The 21,881-nt window shown below is 36.2% G+C and overlaps 1 protein-coding gene across 2 annotated transcripts; it reads right to left on the bottom strand.

Annotated features, from left to right (window-relative positions):
- Positions 1-192: 192 nt before the first annotated feature.
- On the bottom strand, positions 193-17,338 carry LOC115632192 (solute carrier organic anion transporter family member 74D). 2 transcript variants are annotated; one of them, XM_030529237.1, is made up of 7 exons: positions 17,227-17,338; positions 2,369-4,159; positions 1,606-1,969; positions 1,361-1,548; positions 864-1,028; positions 629-805; positions 193-560 (listed from the first exon to the last, which is right to left on the bottom strand). In XM_030529237.1, exons 2-7 carry the CDS (start codon positions 3,825-3,827, stop codon positions 382-384), a joined length of 2,532 nt encoding a protein of 843 aa, XP_030385097.1. In that variant the 5' UTR covers positions 3,828-4,159; positions 17,227-17,338; the 3' UTR covers positions 193-381. The 2 variants fall into 2 exon arrangements, with proteins under 2 accessions (XP_030385097.1, XP_030385096.1); XM_030529236.1 differs by lacking the exon at positions 17,227-17,338 and adding an exon at positions 15,772-15,929.
- Between the last annotated feature and the right edge of the window lie 4,543 nt (positions 17,339-21,881).

Raw genomic sequence — 21,881 nt, 5'->3', positions numbered from 1 at the left:
ATATATGTATGTATGTCCACATGTACTATATATGCGTATTTGCTCGGACATGACAATATGCAGATTTTAAAGGCTGGAAACCACCGCAAGTATGAATGTATGTATGTATAATCAGAGACATAATGTACGTATGATTACTTATATATGTATATGTATATGTGTGTAGATGTGTATACATAGTTCATAATGAGGTTGCACTGTTCATATTTTATTGGCGCGCCACTTAATCTTTAATTTGATTTTGCACTATGCTATTAACTAAAAAAAATGATAACTAATTAACAATAACGGTATAAGTTTATTGGAAATCTTTTCGGCACTATTGATTCGCTGATGCTGAGTGAAGTTCATTGCGTCTTAAAGCAATTATGGTTTTTGATCCTAAACTGTCGTGTCTGGTGGTGGCGAAATAGACTGCTTTGACTCGGAGGTGCCCACAGCGTAAGACTGCGTCGGTGCACCATCATGATTATCCTCCGGTGCAATGTCAATGCGATGGGCCTTGCGCCAGACCACCAAATCCATTATGAATGCAAGGAACATGATGCCCGCTGTGATGCCTTTAAGGAGTTAAAGTGTTCTATATAGAAGACGAAGCAATTAGGTGGTGTATGGGATTCGGACTCACCTAAGAAATAGTGCCGGAAGGTGTCGGCATCATAAAGAGAACAGGCACCATGCTTTCCACATACCGACTTCCAAATAAGACATGCTGAGTCAACGACAGCACCATAGATAATCGGGCAAGGAACATTACCAAATAGACCGATGGCAGATTGTATGACGCCCATAGCCATGGCCTTATCTGAACGTGAATAATCATGTACAATTGATAACAATAATAAAAAACAACTTCCACATACCTTTAGGATGTGTACAGCGCATGACGAGCAGCATGCTTCCCACTTCGGAGGTGGAATGCATAAAAACACAAATGGCAAAAATCAGTATGAAATAAATGAAGTTCTTGCACTTATTATCACAGTAACCGTTGACCGCATCAAATAAATCAGGAGCTGGCGCAGCAACTATAAGTGAAAGTAATATATTAATATCAAAAATATGACATTTCATCCCCCACAAAAGTCTGTCATTATTTAACACTTTTTAATGTATCATTTGGTCTATGCAGTTTCCTTTTATATGATCGGAAGCCAACATTTCTTTACAATTATTTAAGACGTATAATATAGTACATATATAATTCAACGGGGAGAAAAACTGGGTGCAAATTTTGAGAGAATGTACTTTTAATCTGGAGAAAATATCTGCCTAATAGTATATCTTCATTCATGTAGGATGGCAACTTATTTACAAAATTTGTTAACTAATTTGTTAAACGGACTCATATTTAACTTACCGACTGGAATGCAAGCACAGTCATTATAAACTGTCCGATTATCGCTACGGCGCAGCGTGGCACTGGTGCAGCCGGCATGGCACGCAGAGATATACATCCTACCATCTGCACCACAAATGGGCGAGAAATTTTCCTTATCACAGTTGCAGTTTTGTGCGGCAATGCAGGCGGGCTCGATTAGCGCAGGACTAAATGGAAAGACGAATTAGCAATTGGTTATCAATGTAATTAATACGGCAACACACCTATTGGTATCGGCGGCCTTGTAGCCTGCAAAGTCGTTGGTGCTGCAGCCAATAAACATTAGTATGACCATGCCTGCAGCATAAACTAGAGCTGTGAATGCAATCCATGCTGCTACAGATTTGGCAGTTGGCTTGCGTTTTAAAATAACTAAACCTGAGATTACTATGCCGAAGCCCATTACGAGTATGCCGCAGAAAGCAGCTATCATATTGGCATCATAGGTAGCTAGATGAAACTGTGTTTCGAGGTACTTGGGCAGAAATGTGTACAGGCCAGCAATGGGTAAAAGGTGGAAGACACAGGAGGCAGTGCGAAACATAAGTATATCATTGCTCAGTTGACGGCGCACAGTCTTGGGAAAATCTAAAGGAAAATATAGGTATAGAAGGAATTAGAACAATTGGAATCACACATTCTACAAGTATATGTACTCTTAGTTGCAAGTTCTACTTAACCGTCTGAATACTTACCGTCAAATAATAATACTAAGAAAGTAACCCAAAATCGAAAATAAAATTCCGTATTTCCGTTATCTTAAGAAATAGTCAAAAGAATGTATGTAATACAGCCACGTTACACGGTATTCTGGTTGGCTTTACTCTGGTTCATAACTGTAATAATTCTTATATTGTTGTGCTCGTATTTGGTACTTTATGATAGGTTCTTCGAAACACTTTCAGATAGGGCCATTATAGGTTCAGTGTTTAAACTCTCAAGTCTAAGATGTACACTAATATAAGCTCTGCGATTTAAGCAACTCACCCTTTAATCTCGGCTTCTCATCCACATCCGCAATAGCAGGATTGCCTGCTTCAGTTGGGGACGTTTGCTTCGTCCTTTTGTTACACAGTTGCTTGGGAAATGAGAACATTGCGATTGAGGCCAGCAGCATCAAGCTACCTATTGCCACGGGTCCAAGCCACCAGGCCCCTATCCAGCGCGAATCGCTTGCATTGAAGCCCGGATCGGATAAATTAACATACCAGCGGGTGCAAAAGGACCCCACAATAAAGCCTGAAGCGGGACCCAGAATTCGCATGCCTATGGTGACGGCCATATACATTGGTGACTGCTTGCTGCCAACATTGTCGTCGATATATGGGATACCTAGCGTAGCCACTGCCGTCTGACCAATACCTGAGCTAAGTAGGCTCCCAAAAAAAATACATAGCACTATTACCGTGATCTTGGAATGCGAAGCCTGCTCCAATTTTTGGCCTTCGTCGCATTCTGTACTCGGTAAAGTGTCATTTCCCCCCAACTGACAGAGATTGGCATGAAAACTGCTCGAAGACGTAAAGACGCTCATGTTTCCCGAGTCAGGCTCGCTGAGTGACTGCGGCTTCATGAATACGCTAGATTGCATTAACTGCTCGCCAAATATAAAATGTGGCAAGGCACAGGAAAATGCTGCAATCGAAAACAACACCATGCCGCAGGCGATCCAACGTGGTCTATGGCCACGGCCCGCAAAATAAGTCAACAGCATAGCCGTACTAATTTGTCCCATTTCACTAGCGCTTAGCAAAAAACCCGTGGTCTTCGATTTAATCTGAAACAGTTTCTCAATTGTGGTAATCACTGACACAAAATATGTCATATACATGCCCTGCAGAATGTAGGCGAGCAGAAATACCACCATGAAAACATGTGTGGAGGCAAACCGACGTGCCCATCGTGGCTGGCAACCAAAAAGCCCACAGGTGGACGCATGGCTACCCCGTAAATCTGAATCGCAATCTGATTCCTCGGACTCTGAGGCACGCGCAAGAGGTACTCTATAGCAATGCCCGCCCGTGAGTGGCGCCTCCTCGTGCGTATACTTTTCCCGAAGACTGCGTCCGTTGCTGTTTCCGTTATTGTTGCTACTATGATGATGATTATGCGAGCTGAGGAGACCGTTCTTCAAATTATTTATATCTTCCGCTGCCTTCCACTCGTTGTTATTGCTAGGCGTACTCTCGTATAGCACAGTGGAGGGAAGCGTGCTAATCTCAGCGGTTCCATGTGTGTTATCGTGCTGAACTAGCAGCGGCGTAAAGACTTGAGTCGAGTCCCGTCGCACACCATTCTGATAACCATTGTTGGTGTGGGAGGGCGTGGAATGAGCACACGGTTTGTTACCACCGCTTGACTTGCTGCTCCCATTAGTTGCAGTCGCCGCCAGTGCTGGCGGTGCTGTCACAGTGGGCTCTACATTGCAACTGCCCTTTGCCTGCATTTTGTACGTTAACGTTACGTAAAGGTTGTGGGATCGCCTCTTCGGTATTCAATTAATTTCGTTGATGGTCTCAATAGCCAGATACCAGTTGTTTTCCGTATTGTTATATATTTTTTTGTTTAAAAATTGGCTGCGATTACAATCGTTTTAGTACATGTTGTTCCATTATTGTGGCAGCTACCAATGTAGCTTGCATATATGTACATATGTTTTATTAGTTTCGGACAAATCCGGGGCAGCAATACGAGGTAGTTTCGTTGTTACGCTGTTATGCTGTTGCTCTTTACCTTGCTGAGCAAACAGTAATCTTTGTTGAAATATGGCAATGTGTTCTGAAAAAAACGAAAAAAAATTGGCCAAGTAAATAAAGTGTAACATTGGAAAATGTTCAACATTTATTTTGAGCAGTCGTTTTTTTAAGCCTTACACCAGAGTTGGGTACAGCCCGCACATTTCGGCCCAGTCCGATACGACACCACCACGAAATTGACTTTTTGAAACAAGTCTTGAATATGCTGGATATTCTTGTTCAGCATGACAAAACGAGTCGATTTTGTCCCGACTGTCTGCCTATCTGTTTGTTCATCCGTATGAACACCTAGATCTCAGAGGCTTTTAGGGAGGAGAAACAAATTTTGTACACAGACCCGTATGTGTACGCCATCCCGCTATAATGGACTTTCTGTAACGCCTTTTGGATAATCACCTATATCTTGGAGCCTTTAAAATCTAAACACCAAATTGGTCCAAGATGCCTTATTTCATAACGCATGACAAATGGCATAATTGATGTAAATATATATGTAAGTGTTATATATATTTTTTTTATTACAAAAATATTTATTTTTTTTTTTTGTGGGAGTTGATATGTTTAAGGTATTTAAAAGTTCAGCTCGTTCAACTCTTTCTTGTTAAATATTAGCATGCTGATTATCTGATTCAATAAATACGAGCATATATAGTATATAGGCGATCCTTTTGAACAAAGAGCGGACTTGAATGAGGCATAAAGTTCTTTGGTTCTTAAGCTATACGCACTTTTGTGTGAAACTGATGATAGTTGCTGATATTGTAACATATGCACGTTTTAAAAAACCACAAATAGTATTCATTTGTAAATTAGTAAATATGCACATATGCAAGGGCTTGATTACTTGATTACCTTTAAATCATATCTATTTAGTATAGCTGATGAAAAGGAAAAATATATGCAATTGGTATTAGCAGTCTATTCTGTAATCGGCTGATCGTTTCCATGACAGATTGTCCGAATCATTGTCTGATGAACTCTTTCAAAATTGATATTTATTGAATAATCAAATGCTAAGCTTGCACAGCCATACATATGTATTTATATTAAATATATATATATTTGGTGATATTTATATAATAGTACATACATATGTACACAACCGGTACGTAAATGAAATGTAAATTCAAAAAGCGCAGCACAGAATTTAAATAGAAAGCACATAGCATGTTTTTGCAAAATTAAATAGCAAGCGGCAACGGCTTATCAGCATTCAGAAACACATACATACGAGTATGTGCATACTATATGTACTACAAGTATATGATAAATTCATTGCACAATCATTAATTAATGTTCAGTACTAAGTATATTTGTAGTGCGTCATTTACGTTTTTTATATATATATAAAAATACACACACACATATACAAATATACACATATACGTATGCATATACATACATATGTATATATATTCCAATTGCAGTCACAGGGGCCATGTTGCAGACAAATCTTATCACAATAAATGCAAACACATCGCGTGGCCTCGCTGATAATGAAAGTGAAATTCCCCTCATTGTTACTTTTATTTTGTCAGCAACAGCACTTCATACAATGCATAAAATATTAAATGCAATAAAGAGAATCATGTTAGCTGCGTCGGCCTTGAAATGTCGTATTGCGCATTTTCCGAAATAATTCTCGATTGCTATAATTTTCTTATTTTGTTGCTAATTTTGATTTGATATTTGTATATTTTCGTAGTTGTGGCACAATTAAGTCGTCGTAAAAAGTAAACGTACTTATCAATCAGTGCATATCATTCAAATGTATGTGTAAAATATACCCGAGACAAGAGGATCGTGATTACCAGTTTCGCATCTCTTGCTCCCGATTTGTACTTTGATACGGGACTGCTGAAGAAGATTGCACTTTTCTGGCTTATATAACAATAGCTACATGTGGTTTGAGTATTTTGCTCATGCATATTGCTGTTAATTATTTTTAATAGCCAATTGACAAGACAAGTGACGAAATTGTGGTGCGCATCTAACGCATAACTAAGCGCCCGCTAATTTATCAGTGTCAATCTTAATAAACACAATAAAAGCAATGTTCATAAATTGACTAGACACCAGCTTTACATTATTTCTGCTTTTTACGGGTATGGCCTTATGACACTACGCTACAATCTAACTTAAAGGCAAAATTTTGGTTTTTTTTCGCGTTATCATGTTGCGATGATTTCAGCTTATATTTGACCAAGTTTAGAACAAACCGATCCTAAGTTACAAATAATAGACAATGTTTTCAGGTATGCGGGTTATACATAGTAACCTGTTGCAAGTAGCGCGAGCAAGTCTTTTTGTCGCAAACACATGCGTGTAAATTGTCTGATTTTTATTTTTTCTGTTTGCCGCTCTTTCTGTTTCTTGAATAGGCGATTGCAATGGCCAAAACGTTTTTCTCCTTCCGATTTGTCCGAAGACAACTTGCTACCTTCATGACCACGTAACCAGCCATCTAAGTTATTACGCGATCTTGTTTGGTTCATATGTATGTGCGAGTATGTACTCTGGATATGTATGTGTATGTGCGTTTGAATTGCGCAAGCGCAGCTATTGCAAATTGCATGCCTGCCAGTTGCTGGTATTTCTGCTGATGTTGCTGTTGCTGTTGCTGCTCAGTGTTGCTGGTGACTGTTACATGCCAACATGCAACAAACCAGACACACGGGCAACACAAATGTGTTGACTGCACAACAACAGCAATAAGCACAAAAGAAAGGTGTAACAATGCGGCTAAGAAACGGCATTGAAAGTAAATTGCAGACTAGTAAAAGAGACAGCGATAGGTGGATAACAAAAACAAAATCTTGTCGAGTGAGAATTGTGATGATAAGCTTAGAAAAAGTGGTTTGGTCACATTTCACTTTTAGCATAAAAGCATAAAAATAACTTAGAACTTGTTTTCTTTGTAGCTTGTGACTGTCTATACATTTCTACATACTCGTACATACATATGTGTGCGTTGAATTGTAAGTTTTTAGTTTCCTTCAAATATATTTTACATCTAGTATATAAATATACTATGAGCATATTTATGATTGCAAAGGTTAAGTGTTCTACAAATAGGGTTTAAGGCATATGTACAAATGTATGTATGTTAGTACAAAGACGCAAACTAGTGCAATTAAAAGTATATATGTACATATCTAGTATGTATTCATGTACGTGTTTGACTTTATAAGAAATTTAGGTTACATTTAATTAACCGCACAAATGGGACCACTCTGTTAAGTTAGTCGAAGTTAATCCCATCAAATAACCTTCACAGGATGGAAATGCTTGCATTCTATGGTTACTCGCTTGTACATATACATATTGGGAATTTTGAAATGACGAACGCCACCTGCAACTGTGTCTGACACTTTTGCTTCTAAGGTTAGCAAACCGAAAACTGAATTGTAATTGCCGAATATTGTTGGAATAATTTCCTGATTTACGATAAATGTGTACATTGTTCGCAGAAAGTTCGTTTTAAATTGATTCAAACAAATTTGTCGTAAGCTTCGGTAATACTAAGCACTTTGCCCTTTATGGCAACAAGATTTAAATGGATCGAGTAAATCATCATATGATCATTTTTCGTTTTCGCTCGACTCTAGCCTTCACTTCTTGTTTGTTTCATTAAATTTAATTAGTTTTATAATGATTTACACAACTTAATAATCTTAAACATATACGATATGGCAATAATTGTATCTGGTTGAAAATCAATCCAACTAAAATAAGTAAAATACTAAGCCAAGTCACGTATGTTCTTCTTCTATAGTTCTTACATAGTATGGGCATTGAGAAATGAAGAATCATAACATTTTCATACGCAGGCAAATCTTATTACAAACTTTTACACGTTTTAATGTTAATAGTACATATACTATGGGATAAATTAATATATGTTAAAAAATTTCCCTGCCATACATAACTTGTTTCGCCTAAAACAACAAGGAAATTCGAGGAAAAAATACAGTTCAATTCACGTAAGTATGAAAAAATATTAAACGAGCACTTACTATATATGTTACGACTACACAATAACAATAAGTAAAAGCGTTAAAGTACAAGGGGCCGTGTGAACATGCATGCAAATGTTGTCTATACATAACAACTTCAATACAAATTGTTCATGACGCTCCAGTCGCAGCACATGACAGCAACAGCAACAACAACGTAACTACATATAATCAATGTGAACGAACAACGAAAATGGCTGCACGCCAGCAAAAAAAAAGAAGATTTTTATAAAAATAAAAGACAAATGAGCACAGCTGCCTCTCTTTGCCTGTTTGTGAGTGTAAAAATGAATATAAAATAATAACAAAACAAATGGACAAGATGTATTGCATTGAGATAGGTCAGTCACACACGAACACGCACACAAGCACACCACATGCACTATAAAGCTTTATAGTTGCAGCTCTGCAAGTGCAGTGACGACTAAAAACGACAAACGACAGCCGACGGCCGACGGCCGACTGCCACTGCCGACTGCTCTAATTACAAGATACATACTATAAATAATAATGATTGCGAAAACATTCGGATAGGGGTGGCTAGCATAGTAGCAAATATATTCTTATGTTTTTTTCTGCCAGCATGGCAACGACAATACTTAACGAATGTTGGAAATCGTATCTTAGAGTGCAGCAGCATTAAAACGGTTAATGCAAGTACATATATACTACACTACACCAGCCTGAAGCCAAATTTGCAAGCTTCCCCTGAGCTTCAGCAACCGCAACATTCATGAGGAGAGCATGGATTTGAAAAAGCTTCGTGCCTTAGCTTTAATAATTCTACGTTTTAGGCAGACTGATACGCCTTTCTGTACTCTTTAGGGGCAGAAATATTACTATGTGTTGTCGCTCCTAACTACAAGTATGGCGTGGTTTTTGAAATTATACTTGTATACCTTGCACCTCTGCTAGTACCAACATGGGGTTTTTCTACAGGTCCAAATTTTTTCGACCAATCTTAAATTTATAAACGCTGTTGCAGTCATTCCAAATGTCTCAACTATCTTTCCATTGCCTGAATAATTTCTGCAATGAGAAAAGACTGAATAGACCACTGTTAGTTGTTGGCCGAAACTGCGACATCAAGCAATTGACTGCAGCAGACTCTCGAACAGATTATGTATCGCATTGCTGTTGGCCACGCGCGCCACATAGATCGTGCCAGCAACAACAGTTACGTACATATGAATACATACATACATAAGTAACGCATAATATTGGGAGAAACGATATCTGAAAGCTTGTGCGAAAACGTTAAAGAAAACCCACGATTCGCTTCATTTACACTTTAAAAGTAAAATTTGCAGCTGCAACACACCAAACCGATGTCTCTATGCACATGTCTGTATTTTGCTAATGTAGTCGGATTTCACCCACACCGCCTTCCACTGATCAAATTTGATTTTTGGCTGGAGTGTTTGAGTCCCTTTTGGTAGTCGCATTGCTGTTGGCCACTCGCCCCACTCTGGTCGTGCCAGCACCAAGGTGTGCAACAGGTATGCAGACAGACAATAGATGTTATAACAACAAATCACAACATTTTGTGTAACCGCCGAGGCAACACTAATAATGCGTAATGCTAACCAATGTTCACTTTCAAAATCGGTGAAATGTAGCAAATAAAAGTGAATTTTGTACATACAAGCACATATGCATGTACTCGTACATATAGTATGTACATTTTTCCCGACTGTGGCATTATTGGGTGGCTTTGCAACTGAGTTTTATAAAGTCCGTTAAAATACGGTCACCTGAGTAATCTTAGTTAAAATGCAAATGTTCTTGTCTCCTCTATTGGCAATCAGGCATTTTATTGAAGTTAATTTAATAATCGAAGGTAGTCGGCACTATACTTTACTTTTAGAGAAGTGCATGCAAATTTGATGTTGGGACTTGTGTACTGACATCGATTTTGTTGGGAACACCAAGGCCATAAATGATTATGAAGGGAATAAACAAACCAGCAGTTCTAACACATTGCGATATATTGGCATTATTTTACATATGTTTGTTTATACATATATACGAATTTGTTTAAATGAACCCCAAAATATTAAACAAAAACCATACAACTACATTTTTTATTTCATTTGCATTTATATTGTGTGTTACATGTATGTATGTACATATTTGTATGTGCGTATATGTTGGACAATTATAGCAACCGAGCACTGTTCAAAATTGTTTAATTGACAAGTTATTTACATATCGCGGCCTTGTGCTACATATTTATATTATATGATAGTTAAAAAATGCCTTTAAATTGCAATCCAGTTAATTGCAAAATTTGATCTCGATATATGTACATAGAACGAGTAAATCAATTCAATGCATATTTAGATTGCCTTTAAGTATTATTCAAGTATATTACGTGCTGCTATGACAGGCAGCAAGTAGGTTCTTAATAACCGAACAAAGTTTTTAAAACAACCGAAATAAATAATGTATTAAACGCATGTGTATGTATAAGTTTGGCTCATCATAAAAAAAAAATTTAATGCTTTTACATTTAGATATAAAGTGTACAACTTTTACCAAAAGCTATTTCAGTTCATACCTAGTTTTGTGGCTCTCTAGCGTTAAGACGCTTGTATGTACGAGTATGTACCTATTTTCTGCATTCCGCATTATCGTAAAAGTATGGTAACTCAAACTTATTATACCGAACTAAAGTTGCACAAGCACTTATTTTGTAATTATGTTATGTAATTTTCATTTTATAAAACAGTACAAACAGAATGAATAACGTTGATTAATAAACAGTATCGCCATGACGAGCTTGAAAAACTCTAAATACATCAATAACTTGCTGCGCCAGCGGTCACCACGTAAAAGTGTGCTTTAGGCGTGATCGTACCTTATGGAAATATTACACAAAAAGGCAAATATTGCATAATGCATTCTGTATTAACGTAAAAAATATTCAAAAATTATTATTTTATCCAAGAGGGTACTGTAAAAACGTGTACAGCGGCTTAGGCTTATGCCTATGACTGACTATTAATGCTTAATATGATAATATATATACATACATTTATATATATATATATATATATATATATATATATATATATATATATATATATATATATATATATATATACATATACATATATATATATATATATATATATATATATATATATATATATATATGCGTATGAATAATTATGTGAAGGTCAAGTTCTATTTATAGAGATTCAGTCGCGTGATAACACACCTTAACACACGTACGTCCGTCAGTCTCTATTGTAGACCGCCAATGTCGTTGTCTTGATCTCTGTATCTGGTAACTGTCATCTGCGCAATGCATTTCACTTTCATTATGATGCAGTCAGTAAAAATGGCTCCGGCAATGCCAATGTGTGGTTTTTCCAAACCGAAAACGAAAACCAGTTAACAGCCTTATATTTTCCCATCTACTTGCATGTATGTGTGTATGTGCGTGTGTGGTTGTTGTGGTTAGATGATTGGCAACAGCTGATGCGCGCTCACCCGGTCGACGCCGATGCCGCATGACGTGTAGGCGTTTGGGTTTTGCTCTGCCTTGTCTTCTTGCCACATCTTTTGTTTTGCGTTGTCGATAGCTTGGTAGTTTTACTTTCTTCTAATGGGCAGATTGTTAGCTTGGTATTTCCACTTGGCCCCAACAATAGTACAACAGGACGGCGGTCTTTGATTGCTTATTGTTAAATGAAAATGGAAAGTTATTTTGCATGCACATTGCTCCGGCGAAGCACCATACAAACTTATATTCGGACCATTCTCCAGTAGTCAGATAAAGAATCGTCTTTTTGCCAGATAAACTAAACTAGAAATTAATATACCTATCGCAACAACGTTAGTTAGGTCGACTGAAAAGTTGGCGACGCTTATTCATTGGTCTATTTAAATCAGGTTCCATTCAAAAATGCTCGCTCCAAATGGAAATCTACATACACGTGCACACTTACATACATACATAGCTATATTTACATTTGCCTTTTGTGATTTGACCGCAAAATTCTAGAATTTATTTAAATGAACTTTATTTATTTTTTAATTTATTTTAAAATTTTTAAGAGTTACGATTTTTAAGAGCATACTTGTATACATGTACTATATTCAAGTTTCGTTAACACCAGAAATCTTTGGAGTGTTTTTGGGATTATTATATGCATATAATATACACTGGACAATATTAGTGATCGTTCCCTTATGCTGCATCATCAGTGGTTACTTGAAAGGTTTCAGTGCGAACGTTTTTTTTGAAGTGTATGTATGCCCGAGTCTATAGTTCATTTGCTGGTGAAAGTTTTTTACCTGCTAAAAATTGTATTTGTATATCTGCAAACTTATTGTATTTGTGTTACTTTTATTATGCGAGCTATAGCTTATCTATTGAATATCAAATAATTTACATTTGCTTGTCACCTGTGGCCATTTATCACTCTGGTCACAGTGCCTTTTGTTTTATACACCCAAAGGGCGTATGCGTGCATGTAATGCGCAAAAACTATATTTTTGCTGGATTAGAAACTAAATAGAAATCCGAAAGCAACGAAAGACAAAAATTTAAAAACCAAACACGTGTGCACAACTTGCCGAGTCATTATATTATTGAATTTTTATAAGCGTGCTCAAATTTGTTCGAAGCAACAAGCTTAAAAGTCTTCAGTCTCGTCCATAGGGAATAAAAAATTGACACTGAAAATATTGAATGTGTCGACACCCCATCATTGACTATCAAGTGGGTACAGGGTATTCAAGAGTTGAGCCCTCAACTCTAGCATTCCTTTCTTGTTATGCTTGATACCTCATTTTTGAAAATACTCCTCCTAAGTTAGGGACACCTGAAATTTGGAAAAAAAAAAGTTTTTGCTTTTGAAATTATTAGATAGTTTTGGGTAATGGTTGTCACACATGTACTACATATATATATATTTTTCGCGTCAACAAAATTACCATTAAAATATGACATTGACATAATTCCATCAGGGACTAATGACCATTTGCTTTTCTTATAATTTTGCTACATTTTAAGAATATATACATAAGTACATATGTATACTAAGTAACGTCTGAGACAGAGGCCCAAAGCTGTACCATATTGACATATGACACGTTCCCAGAAACTTGACTGGTGTTGATGTCGTTGTTGTTGGCTGGTTTGCTGTATTTTCGTTTAAGTCAAGTTCAAGGACTGTCAATTAAATTGAAATCACTTGCTAAAGATGCGACGTGAGCAAAACAAGCTTCAGCATGCGTCAGTGTCTATTTGTATGCCTTATTGTCCATCTGATTGTGTAGCTGGCGGTAGCATTCTGCGGCCATTCGGATAGAATTAACTTGAAGACTTTTTTGTTGTTGCTTTTGCTTATGAAACCATTTATACCACACCAAATACATTGATAAATAAATACATAACTATGTACACACATTTTATATGTACATAGTTAATGTCTATGCTTCTGCTTGCTTCCCAAACCCAATACTTTCTTCCCGCTCCTTTTTAAGAAAATAATACAAAATCTAGGCTTGAAAAAAGAACTAATTTTATAGTTTTCGAAGATTTCCCTATTTGGCAGACTTTTCTGCCGGTTTACTCTAAGGTACTCTTGTTGAGTCTTTTAATAGTATTACCTGATCTGCCTCTTAACATTATCAAATATTTTACTATTTAAGGTATTCAAGCGCAAAAGTATTTCTAATCACAGCAGTCTAAGATATATGTAATAGTTTTTATACATTTTTAGGTAAGTATGTCGTGTTATGGAAACCTAGGTACCAACTTTAGTCAATCTAGCTCTTGTACTTACTAAGATCCTTGACTCGTCTTATCGTATTAATTAACAATATAGATAATATATATTTTTCCTGGGGTCTGCCACGCCTTCTTCTATGTGTTACATACATTCGTACTAAGCTTTGAATACAGGGTATAAAAAACATTGCTATTAAAAATTGAAGTCTAATCAGCTATATATATATATATATATATATATATATGTTTTGTTATTTTGGAATTGTTGGATCAGCGATTTGTACTAAGCTAAAGACGTAAAAAATGAGGGGCATTCACAGTATCCAATAGTCGGGTGTACCGAGCCGTTCGTATGTTTTATTTATTTTCAATTTTTTATGACAAGAATTTAAATTAGTAGTAGTAAATCTGGTTTTCGATTTCGAGTTCGTTTTGGCTAGTGCTCAATTTTCGTTTGTTCTTCTTTTCTCACTGTTTCTTATTCATGTTTGCGATGTTCTTACAGGTGTATATTGTTGCCAAATTGCTTTTGTAAGCTTTTTATACTTTTTCAAAGTTTAAGAGTAAGCCTACTTACTCTTATACATACTATGTATGTGCTTCTAGAAGGAACAAAATGTATATGTGTTTAAATTATTGATCATCACGAAAAAAGCTTATGTCGGCGTATGCCAATATGTCCTATGCCAATAAGTCATTTAGTTGCTAAGCTATTACTGTTAAAATATCACAAGGATTTTTGCAATGCCAGTTTTATCAGATAGCTGCCATTGGGATTACTGACTATAGTGCTGTTTAAGTCCTTCCCTAGTCAGCGGTTGGGGGCCTAAACGGATCAGATTTAATATTCTTATAAAATTTGTTTTTGTATTCATCAACCACCACAATATTCCTAAAGCCGAAAGTAGGTGATAAACATGTATAAAAGATGCACAGAATCAAAAAATTTTGTTTACATAGTATTTACTCGTACATATGGAAAAGGTTTCACTTTGCTTTTGTGTTTTATATACAAAAGACCATTTTATTTATTTTGAGGTTACATATTTTTTGCTATATGCGTGGTGTTAAACCAACTCTTACCTTAAATCTGTTTCTGTTGGATTGCATATATACATATACATCCATTATATTTATTTTTCTTTTCAGTAATGCATGTAATGAAGTGAAATGGAATATGTATGCCTATATACCAAGGTATGTATATGCATACATAGTATATTTTTTTATTTATATACATACATACGTATATTTTTAATGTTCTCTTTTGACTCTCGACTTGGCTTGATTTCAGGGCTTGTGTTCTCTTATCATCATCTTTAATGCGTACGCGTGTTTGCACTGCGTTTGCTGATTGCCTCTTGTACTTAGTTTTTTTTTCTGTTTGTGTCTGTCTTTGCGGGAATAAATATTTGAGCTCAATAAGTTTTCACTCAAGGCAGTATATAGCCGAAACGCTGACGATTACGGAGCATTTAGATTGAGTAGATAAGTCTTCGCTTTCTCTGGTGCAAAAGGAATACCTAATGAAAAATCGTATAATTCATAGTTTCAAATTACCATCAGAATTTCAAGTTGATATTTAATATTTAGCCCGCTTCCCAATTCCTTACAAATTCTCATCTTTGAAGAAAAGTGTAAATTCTTATAGGTCTGATTATTATCATCAATAGTTTTTAATGATCAAACGAAATTTCTGACAAGAGGGCAGAAGTTGGCGGCCTAAGACGACAAAAAAAAAAAAAAAAAACATTTTGTTGTATTTGTGGGGAGCATATAGTGAAGTAATTGCCTTAATTTTTAACCCGTTTGTGCCAAATAAATTTAAATGTATATTAAAATGATTAGCTTGTTTGTCTTCAAAATACTTACGTTCAGAGGGATTTGTGATTAGTTAATTGTTCAGCAACGTTTTGTGTTTTCATTCTGAATTAATAACAAGTAGTGTTAAATAGTGTGGTTCATATTAACTTCATAAACATGTTTCATGTAATAATAAAAAGTATATGAGCACTTCCACAAATATCATTTCAATTATTAACGTCTCACATTCGATAAATTTTTTTGTGTGTACTTTGTGTTTTTATTATATTAATATAATTTGTAGATTTATATACATTGCTAAGAATAGAAGTTGGTGTTTTAGATGTTTTCAAAAAGCAATATACAAATTTGCGATTGTGTTGATTGCCGTATAGCCTTTGTTTGTCTTTTAGCAGCAGACGACTTTAAAGTGCCTGCTGGCAAAACATGTGTACACAATAGTATATGTGTACCTGCATATGTTCAATTTTTGTGCACCAATGTGCCCAGGTAGATATACACGTATTATACAAACAATTTTGCGAGTAACTGATCATTTGTATTTATTATTAGGTTTGAGAACAAACTTCTTGAAACTGAACAATTTTGGGTAAAATGATCATAAAATGTAATCCGTTCGCTGAACTAAGTGTGCACTTGCATTGAGAATTGAGCGGCAATAACTCGAGAATAAGCAAAGTGCGGCTCAATTTATACAGCAAACAGCAAGGCTATGGGTTAGTGTTAGTGTTGTATCTGAAAGATACACACGATCGCAGCACAAAAAAGATAACAGCAACGTTGACTAAAGAGCGTACATCGGCAACGAGAGCGAAACGAGAGTGAATTTGCTTTGTTTCTCACATGTGTGTGTGTGTGTGTGTGTGTATTACGTGCCGGGGCGGCGCTGTTATCGTTACGCCTGTGCAACGCTGTGTGCGTGTGCGCTCTGTATTTGTTTATAAATTAGTAGTAGCTGCTATTCGAAAAGCGCAGTATTTTCGGAGCTTTAACACATGTGGGTTTTAAAACACTTGGCCTACGGCACTCTTTAATTTCGTAAATTAAATTTAAACTCGAACACACGGCGCTGTTGTAGACTTATAAGTAAAAACTTGTTCGCCGACATAATAATTAGATTTATCCAAATTGAATATGCACGACCTACATACATACATTTGTATACGTAAAAGTTGTTATATTCATCAAGTTCCATACGCGCAACACAAGTAAACAAGCAAATAAATATAAAGCCAATGATGTATGTATGAGAGTATCTTCATACGTACAGACATACAAGTATTCAAATACATGTATAGTTTATTACTTATTTATACATACGTATGTATGTATATAAATAAAATTGTGTGCGTGAATGAATGCACATGCCCAACAACACAAAATACATATTAACAAAATACGGCGCACCAACTGAACGCAAAAAACAGGCACATATACTTATTTATACATTCGTACATACATACATATGTATACAAAATACAAAAAAACACAAATGGATATTACCACCACTGTCCTTCCCCGCAATATTTTAACACAATGGTTCATGCATGTACATACATATGTACATACACACGCGCACGCACGCACACACTTCATAAGACACACCAATAACTCGCAAACGCCGTCCGCACGCGGTCAAAGGCAAAACGAAACTGAAAACGTAACAGCCGAAACTTGGCGATGCGGTGCTGTTGGCTGTTGGCTGGTGTCGCCGCAGTCTAACAGATGCCGCGCAAGCTTTTGCGTTTGGCGCTATGTATGTTGGGGCGATGTTAAGTCCCTCCACTGTTAAGGGGCCCGCTCTGCGTTTGCGACTCGAAGCATGCATGTCTGCCCACAATGAGAACATACCAAATTGACAAGAAGTACAATCAGCTCCAGACCGGTACGCCGAAGTTTTCATACCCTTGCAAATGAAGTCATACGCTTCTGAATAACAGTTTTTTTTCTTTACCAAAAGTAACCATTTGTGAAATAATTGGCAATAAATTTCTAAGCTTGGCGCCAACTTTAGTAAGCAATAATTTTTAAAGCATATTAGTTAAGAGTTTAGTGTGCGAAAGTATTTAACACACGAAAAGAGGCCAGGAAGACCCCACAAAGTACATATATTCTTGATCAGGATGATAAGACGAGTCGATATAGCCATCTGTCCGTTTGTATAAGCGCACGAACAAATCAATTACCAATTCAAATAACTGTTTGGAACACATATATATCATAACGATAAATACTTTTGAATGGAGTACAGGAAAAGAATGTTTAACGATTTTACGAAAAAGTTGCACGATTAATTGCCATACATACAAATCTTGTTTTTCAAAGATTTGGCGCCGAAAAAGTAGAGTAATTCTTCATTCTGTCTTTTTAACTGATCCAACATACCATTTACTTTTAATTACCAAAAGAATATGTACAACAAGTTTTTGATACAAATATTCTACTTAGATCACGTTTCTTTTAAAGCTATATGATACACAATACTTGTCTGACATATTCGACCTCGACATACTATATTGCACTGTTGTAATGCGGTAGCTCCAAAATTCACATTAGAATAAGCCTCGTGATGGGGACCAAACACTAAAGACATTCAAACATTAATTCCTAGTGTTAGACACACCCAACGGTGCAAAGAAAGGATACCTTTGAAATTGTTTAGTTATTTTCATTTACGTTTTGTATATATTCATATTTGAGACAATTGCATTGATCAAATTTGATTATATTGATTATTTGATTTGAGCATCAACTTGATTCTTATATGTCCCTCAATTTGAAAGGCCAAGCACGGTCATCAAACCTTGAATTTAATTTGAAAATCAGACAGGCTGGCCCGAAGTACCGAGTTTTGTTTGTATAGTCAAAAAAAACCAAACACATTAAAATAAAATATCTGAGTTTTAAGTTTTAGTGTTATACATTTTATTCGTCTGACTGTCCGTCTGTTGTATGAGGGCAAGAATGTCGAAAAGTATAAAACCTAGAATAACCAAACTTGGTATTTGATTCTCCCAAGCCAGAAAAAGGAAAAGGAAGAAAATGTATGTTTTTTTCTGACGCATCCTCCCACTCTACCTCTAATGAATTTCCATAACTAGCATGTAATTCTTAGAATTTCTTACTCAAATTCGATAATAACATCCAGTTAGAGCTTTTCTGCCATCAAATTTAATATGTTAAATATTTGGAAAGATCTAGTAATGTAAATAATATGTAATCTCTGGCCAAGCTGATGTTGTTGACGCAACTGCATCCAAAGTATGAATCCTTTAGCAAGAGAAACATCTACAAACGAATTAGATAAGCTTTGATCAAAAATTAAAATAAGAATGACAAATATTGGGCGTGGCATTGTCATCAAATTGTTTCGGAAATATAGTGTTTGGGTTTCGAGAGATGGACAAATTTTATTTTATGGTGTCGGAAACATATCCTTCTGCCCATAACTTACTTTACATAAACCTAATATACTCTCTGACCCTTCAGGTACATCGGATAAAAATGCAAACTGCCAAATCAATCAGCATATGAAACTGAATTTTAAAAGGCACATGAAATATGCAACACCCGTAAGCCCACTTCTATACACCGTTCCATTATTTGGTTTGCTAATTTTGTGCTTTTGGCGAGATTTTTACTAACCAATTGGGCCAGACATCCGCTCCAAGTGCAAATAATATAGTGTGTAATACTAGTTCATACACTTTAGATATTTATGTATGTAGGTGGACCTCTGCGTTGATCCTATATATAAATAATATACTTGTATTATAATTGTGTATATGTAAATTAGGTATAACTAGGTAAGCCAAGCAGAATTGTGCATATTGTTGATCGTGCATCCTTATCTGTTAAAGATTGAGGCTATTTTCAAAATCGTCGGATTACATACATATATACAAGCTCTAACTGGGAAAATAATTATAATCCGATTTTAATACGCTTTCTTAAAAAGTAATAAACATCAGTAGAGCCACATCCGAAAATAACTGGTTTGCTCTGGTCATAACCAAATACATTCAATAAAATAAATAATTTAAAAAAGTGCACACAAAGTTGTGCGAATGCCTCGGCTGCATTCTTATGAATTCACAAAAGTAAGTCAATCAGAGGGCCGGCCCTCTTCAAAATACACGTATAATTAAAGGGATTGCGCATGATGGGAATTCTGTGGAACTTAAGCAATTATCGGAGCCTATAATATACACATTCACGTATTAATAACAAGGGCCTCGCCCATGTCACTCGTTTTTATACTCTGTACATGAAATGTACAGAAGTATATTAGGTTTGCGGGAGCTGAAAAATGTAACAGGCAGAAGGAGGCGTGGCAGACCCCACAAAGTATATATATTCTTGATCAGCATGACGAGACGAGTCGATCTAGCCCTGTCTGTCTGTCCGTCCGTATGAACACCTGGATCTCAGAGACTATAAGAGATAGAGACACCAAATTTTGCACAAAGATGCGTTATGTGTGTATTCTATACGAGTTTGTTTTATTTTTTTGATTTCCCCCCCTCCTACTTCCCCCCTATGGGGGTTTTCCCAATTTTCCATTCGTATAATCGCCTATATCTCGGAGACTATAAGACCTAGGAACACCAAATTTTAGTCCAAGATGCCTTATGTGAAATCGTCAAAATGTTTTTTTTTAATTTTTTTATTTTTTTTTATTTTCTATAATTATTGTAAACATATGTACAGAGTATTTCAAAGTCGGGACACCCGACTTTAGCTTTTTTACTTGTTTGAGTATATATCTGTCCATGTTTGGTTCTAAACAATTTTTAAAACGAATAAATACTTTTAACAAATAAAGGAACACACAAACATACAGGTATTGAAGTTACGCTTCAATTATTATTGTGGAGTGCAGGCACATCCCAACAACGCATTGATGCTGCCAGTGGAGAGAGATATAGGGACAGCACAACAATATTTAAGTGTTGTTGACCCTGTCCAAGGCCCGTTAGCTTCCACTGTGCCGAAATTCTTAAAGAGATCAATCAGCTAAAAGTCGGTTTTATTTTTAATGCTCGTGATTCATATGCGATGCGTGGATCGTATTCTCTCTTGTAGCCCTGTCAAAGCCGTTCGTTGTATATTGGTAGGCTAATGCAAAAGAATGTATGTATGCTTCTGCTAAATATTATGTGTATACCCTGTACCCAAAGGGTAAAAGGGTATACTAGTTTCGTGCGCATGTATGTAATACACAAAAGTAGGCGGGGCAGACCCCACAAACACACAAGTGCATATGTAAGAGCTCTTTGTTTTATTGTTAAACTTTGATATAATTACAAAGTGTTATTTAAATTGAATAAAAGCAATTCTTACCCATAAGAAAACATATCCTTCAACCGGGGAATAGTTTGGCTGTTAGTATTATTTTTAATTAATTGAAAAGCGTAGTCAGTTATTCGTCTAATCATGGGTAGTATAATTATAACTAGTCATGCTAACTCAACTCCGTACTGCACACATTCTCACCCACAGGTAATTAGGCCGAAACTTTTCTGATCGCTTGTGTTCCTGTTTCCTGTGTTTTTATCTCTACCATCCAAAAGAGGCTCGTCCTTTAAAACCAAGGCGAGACTAGCAAAAAATTTTATTATTACACAATAAGCACATAATTTTCCCTAATAATTTCCGCAGTCTCTTCTGTCAAACTAAATAGTTCTCTCTTTAAAAATTTAAAAATCAATTCAAAAATTTACTGTTTTATGAGGTTGTACTTTAGCGAATGCTAATCCACTTCACAAATGAAGAAATCACACAACGATCTAAAGATGACGCGCCTGCAGGACGATGTTAGACTTCTGCGCCGTGAGATCATCGCTATACGCAAGGAACAGGCGCATGGCAAGCAACGGCCAGATACTGCTCCTATTAAATATTTATCCCCGAGCACTGTTCATATCAGAAGCTGCAAGAAGAACAACATAGCCGGTCGAAAGACGATAGGTTCAATTCGCAGGCTAAAGCTTAACGTTTCAGGCGGCTCTTCCCAGCGGGCCAAAATAACATCCGATATAATTTCCAAACAAGCATTTCGCATAGAACAGCAAAATCTACTGCTGCAGCATATAAAACAGTATTATGTACGTCAGGTGGCTAGCATTAAAAGTAAAACCCGATTGTTGGAACATCAG

Source organism: Scaptodrosophila lebanonensis, unplaced genomic scaffold, assembly GCF_003285725.1.
Source record: "Scaptodrosophila lebanonensis strain 11010-0011.00,11010-0021.00 unplaced genomic scaffold, SlebRS2 tig00001415-arrow-pilon, whole genome shotgun sequence".
NCBI lineage: Eukaryota > Metazoa > Arthropoda > Insecta > Diptera > Drosophilidae > Scaptodrosophila > Scaptodrosophila lebanonensis.
The sequence above is the reverse complement of the archived record's forward strand: the minus strand, read 5'-3'. Positions and strand labels throughout refer to the sequence as shown.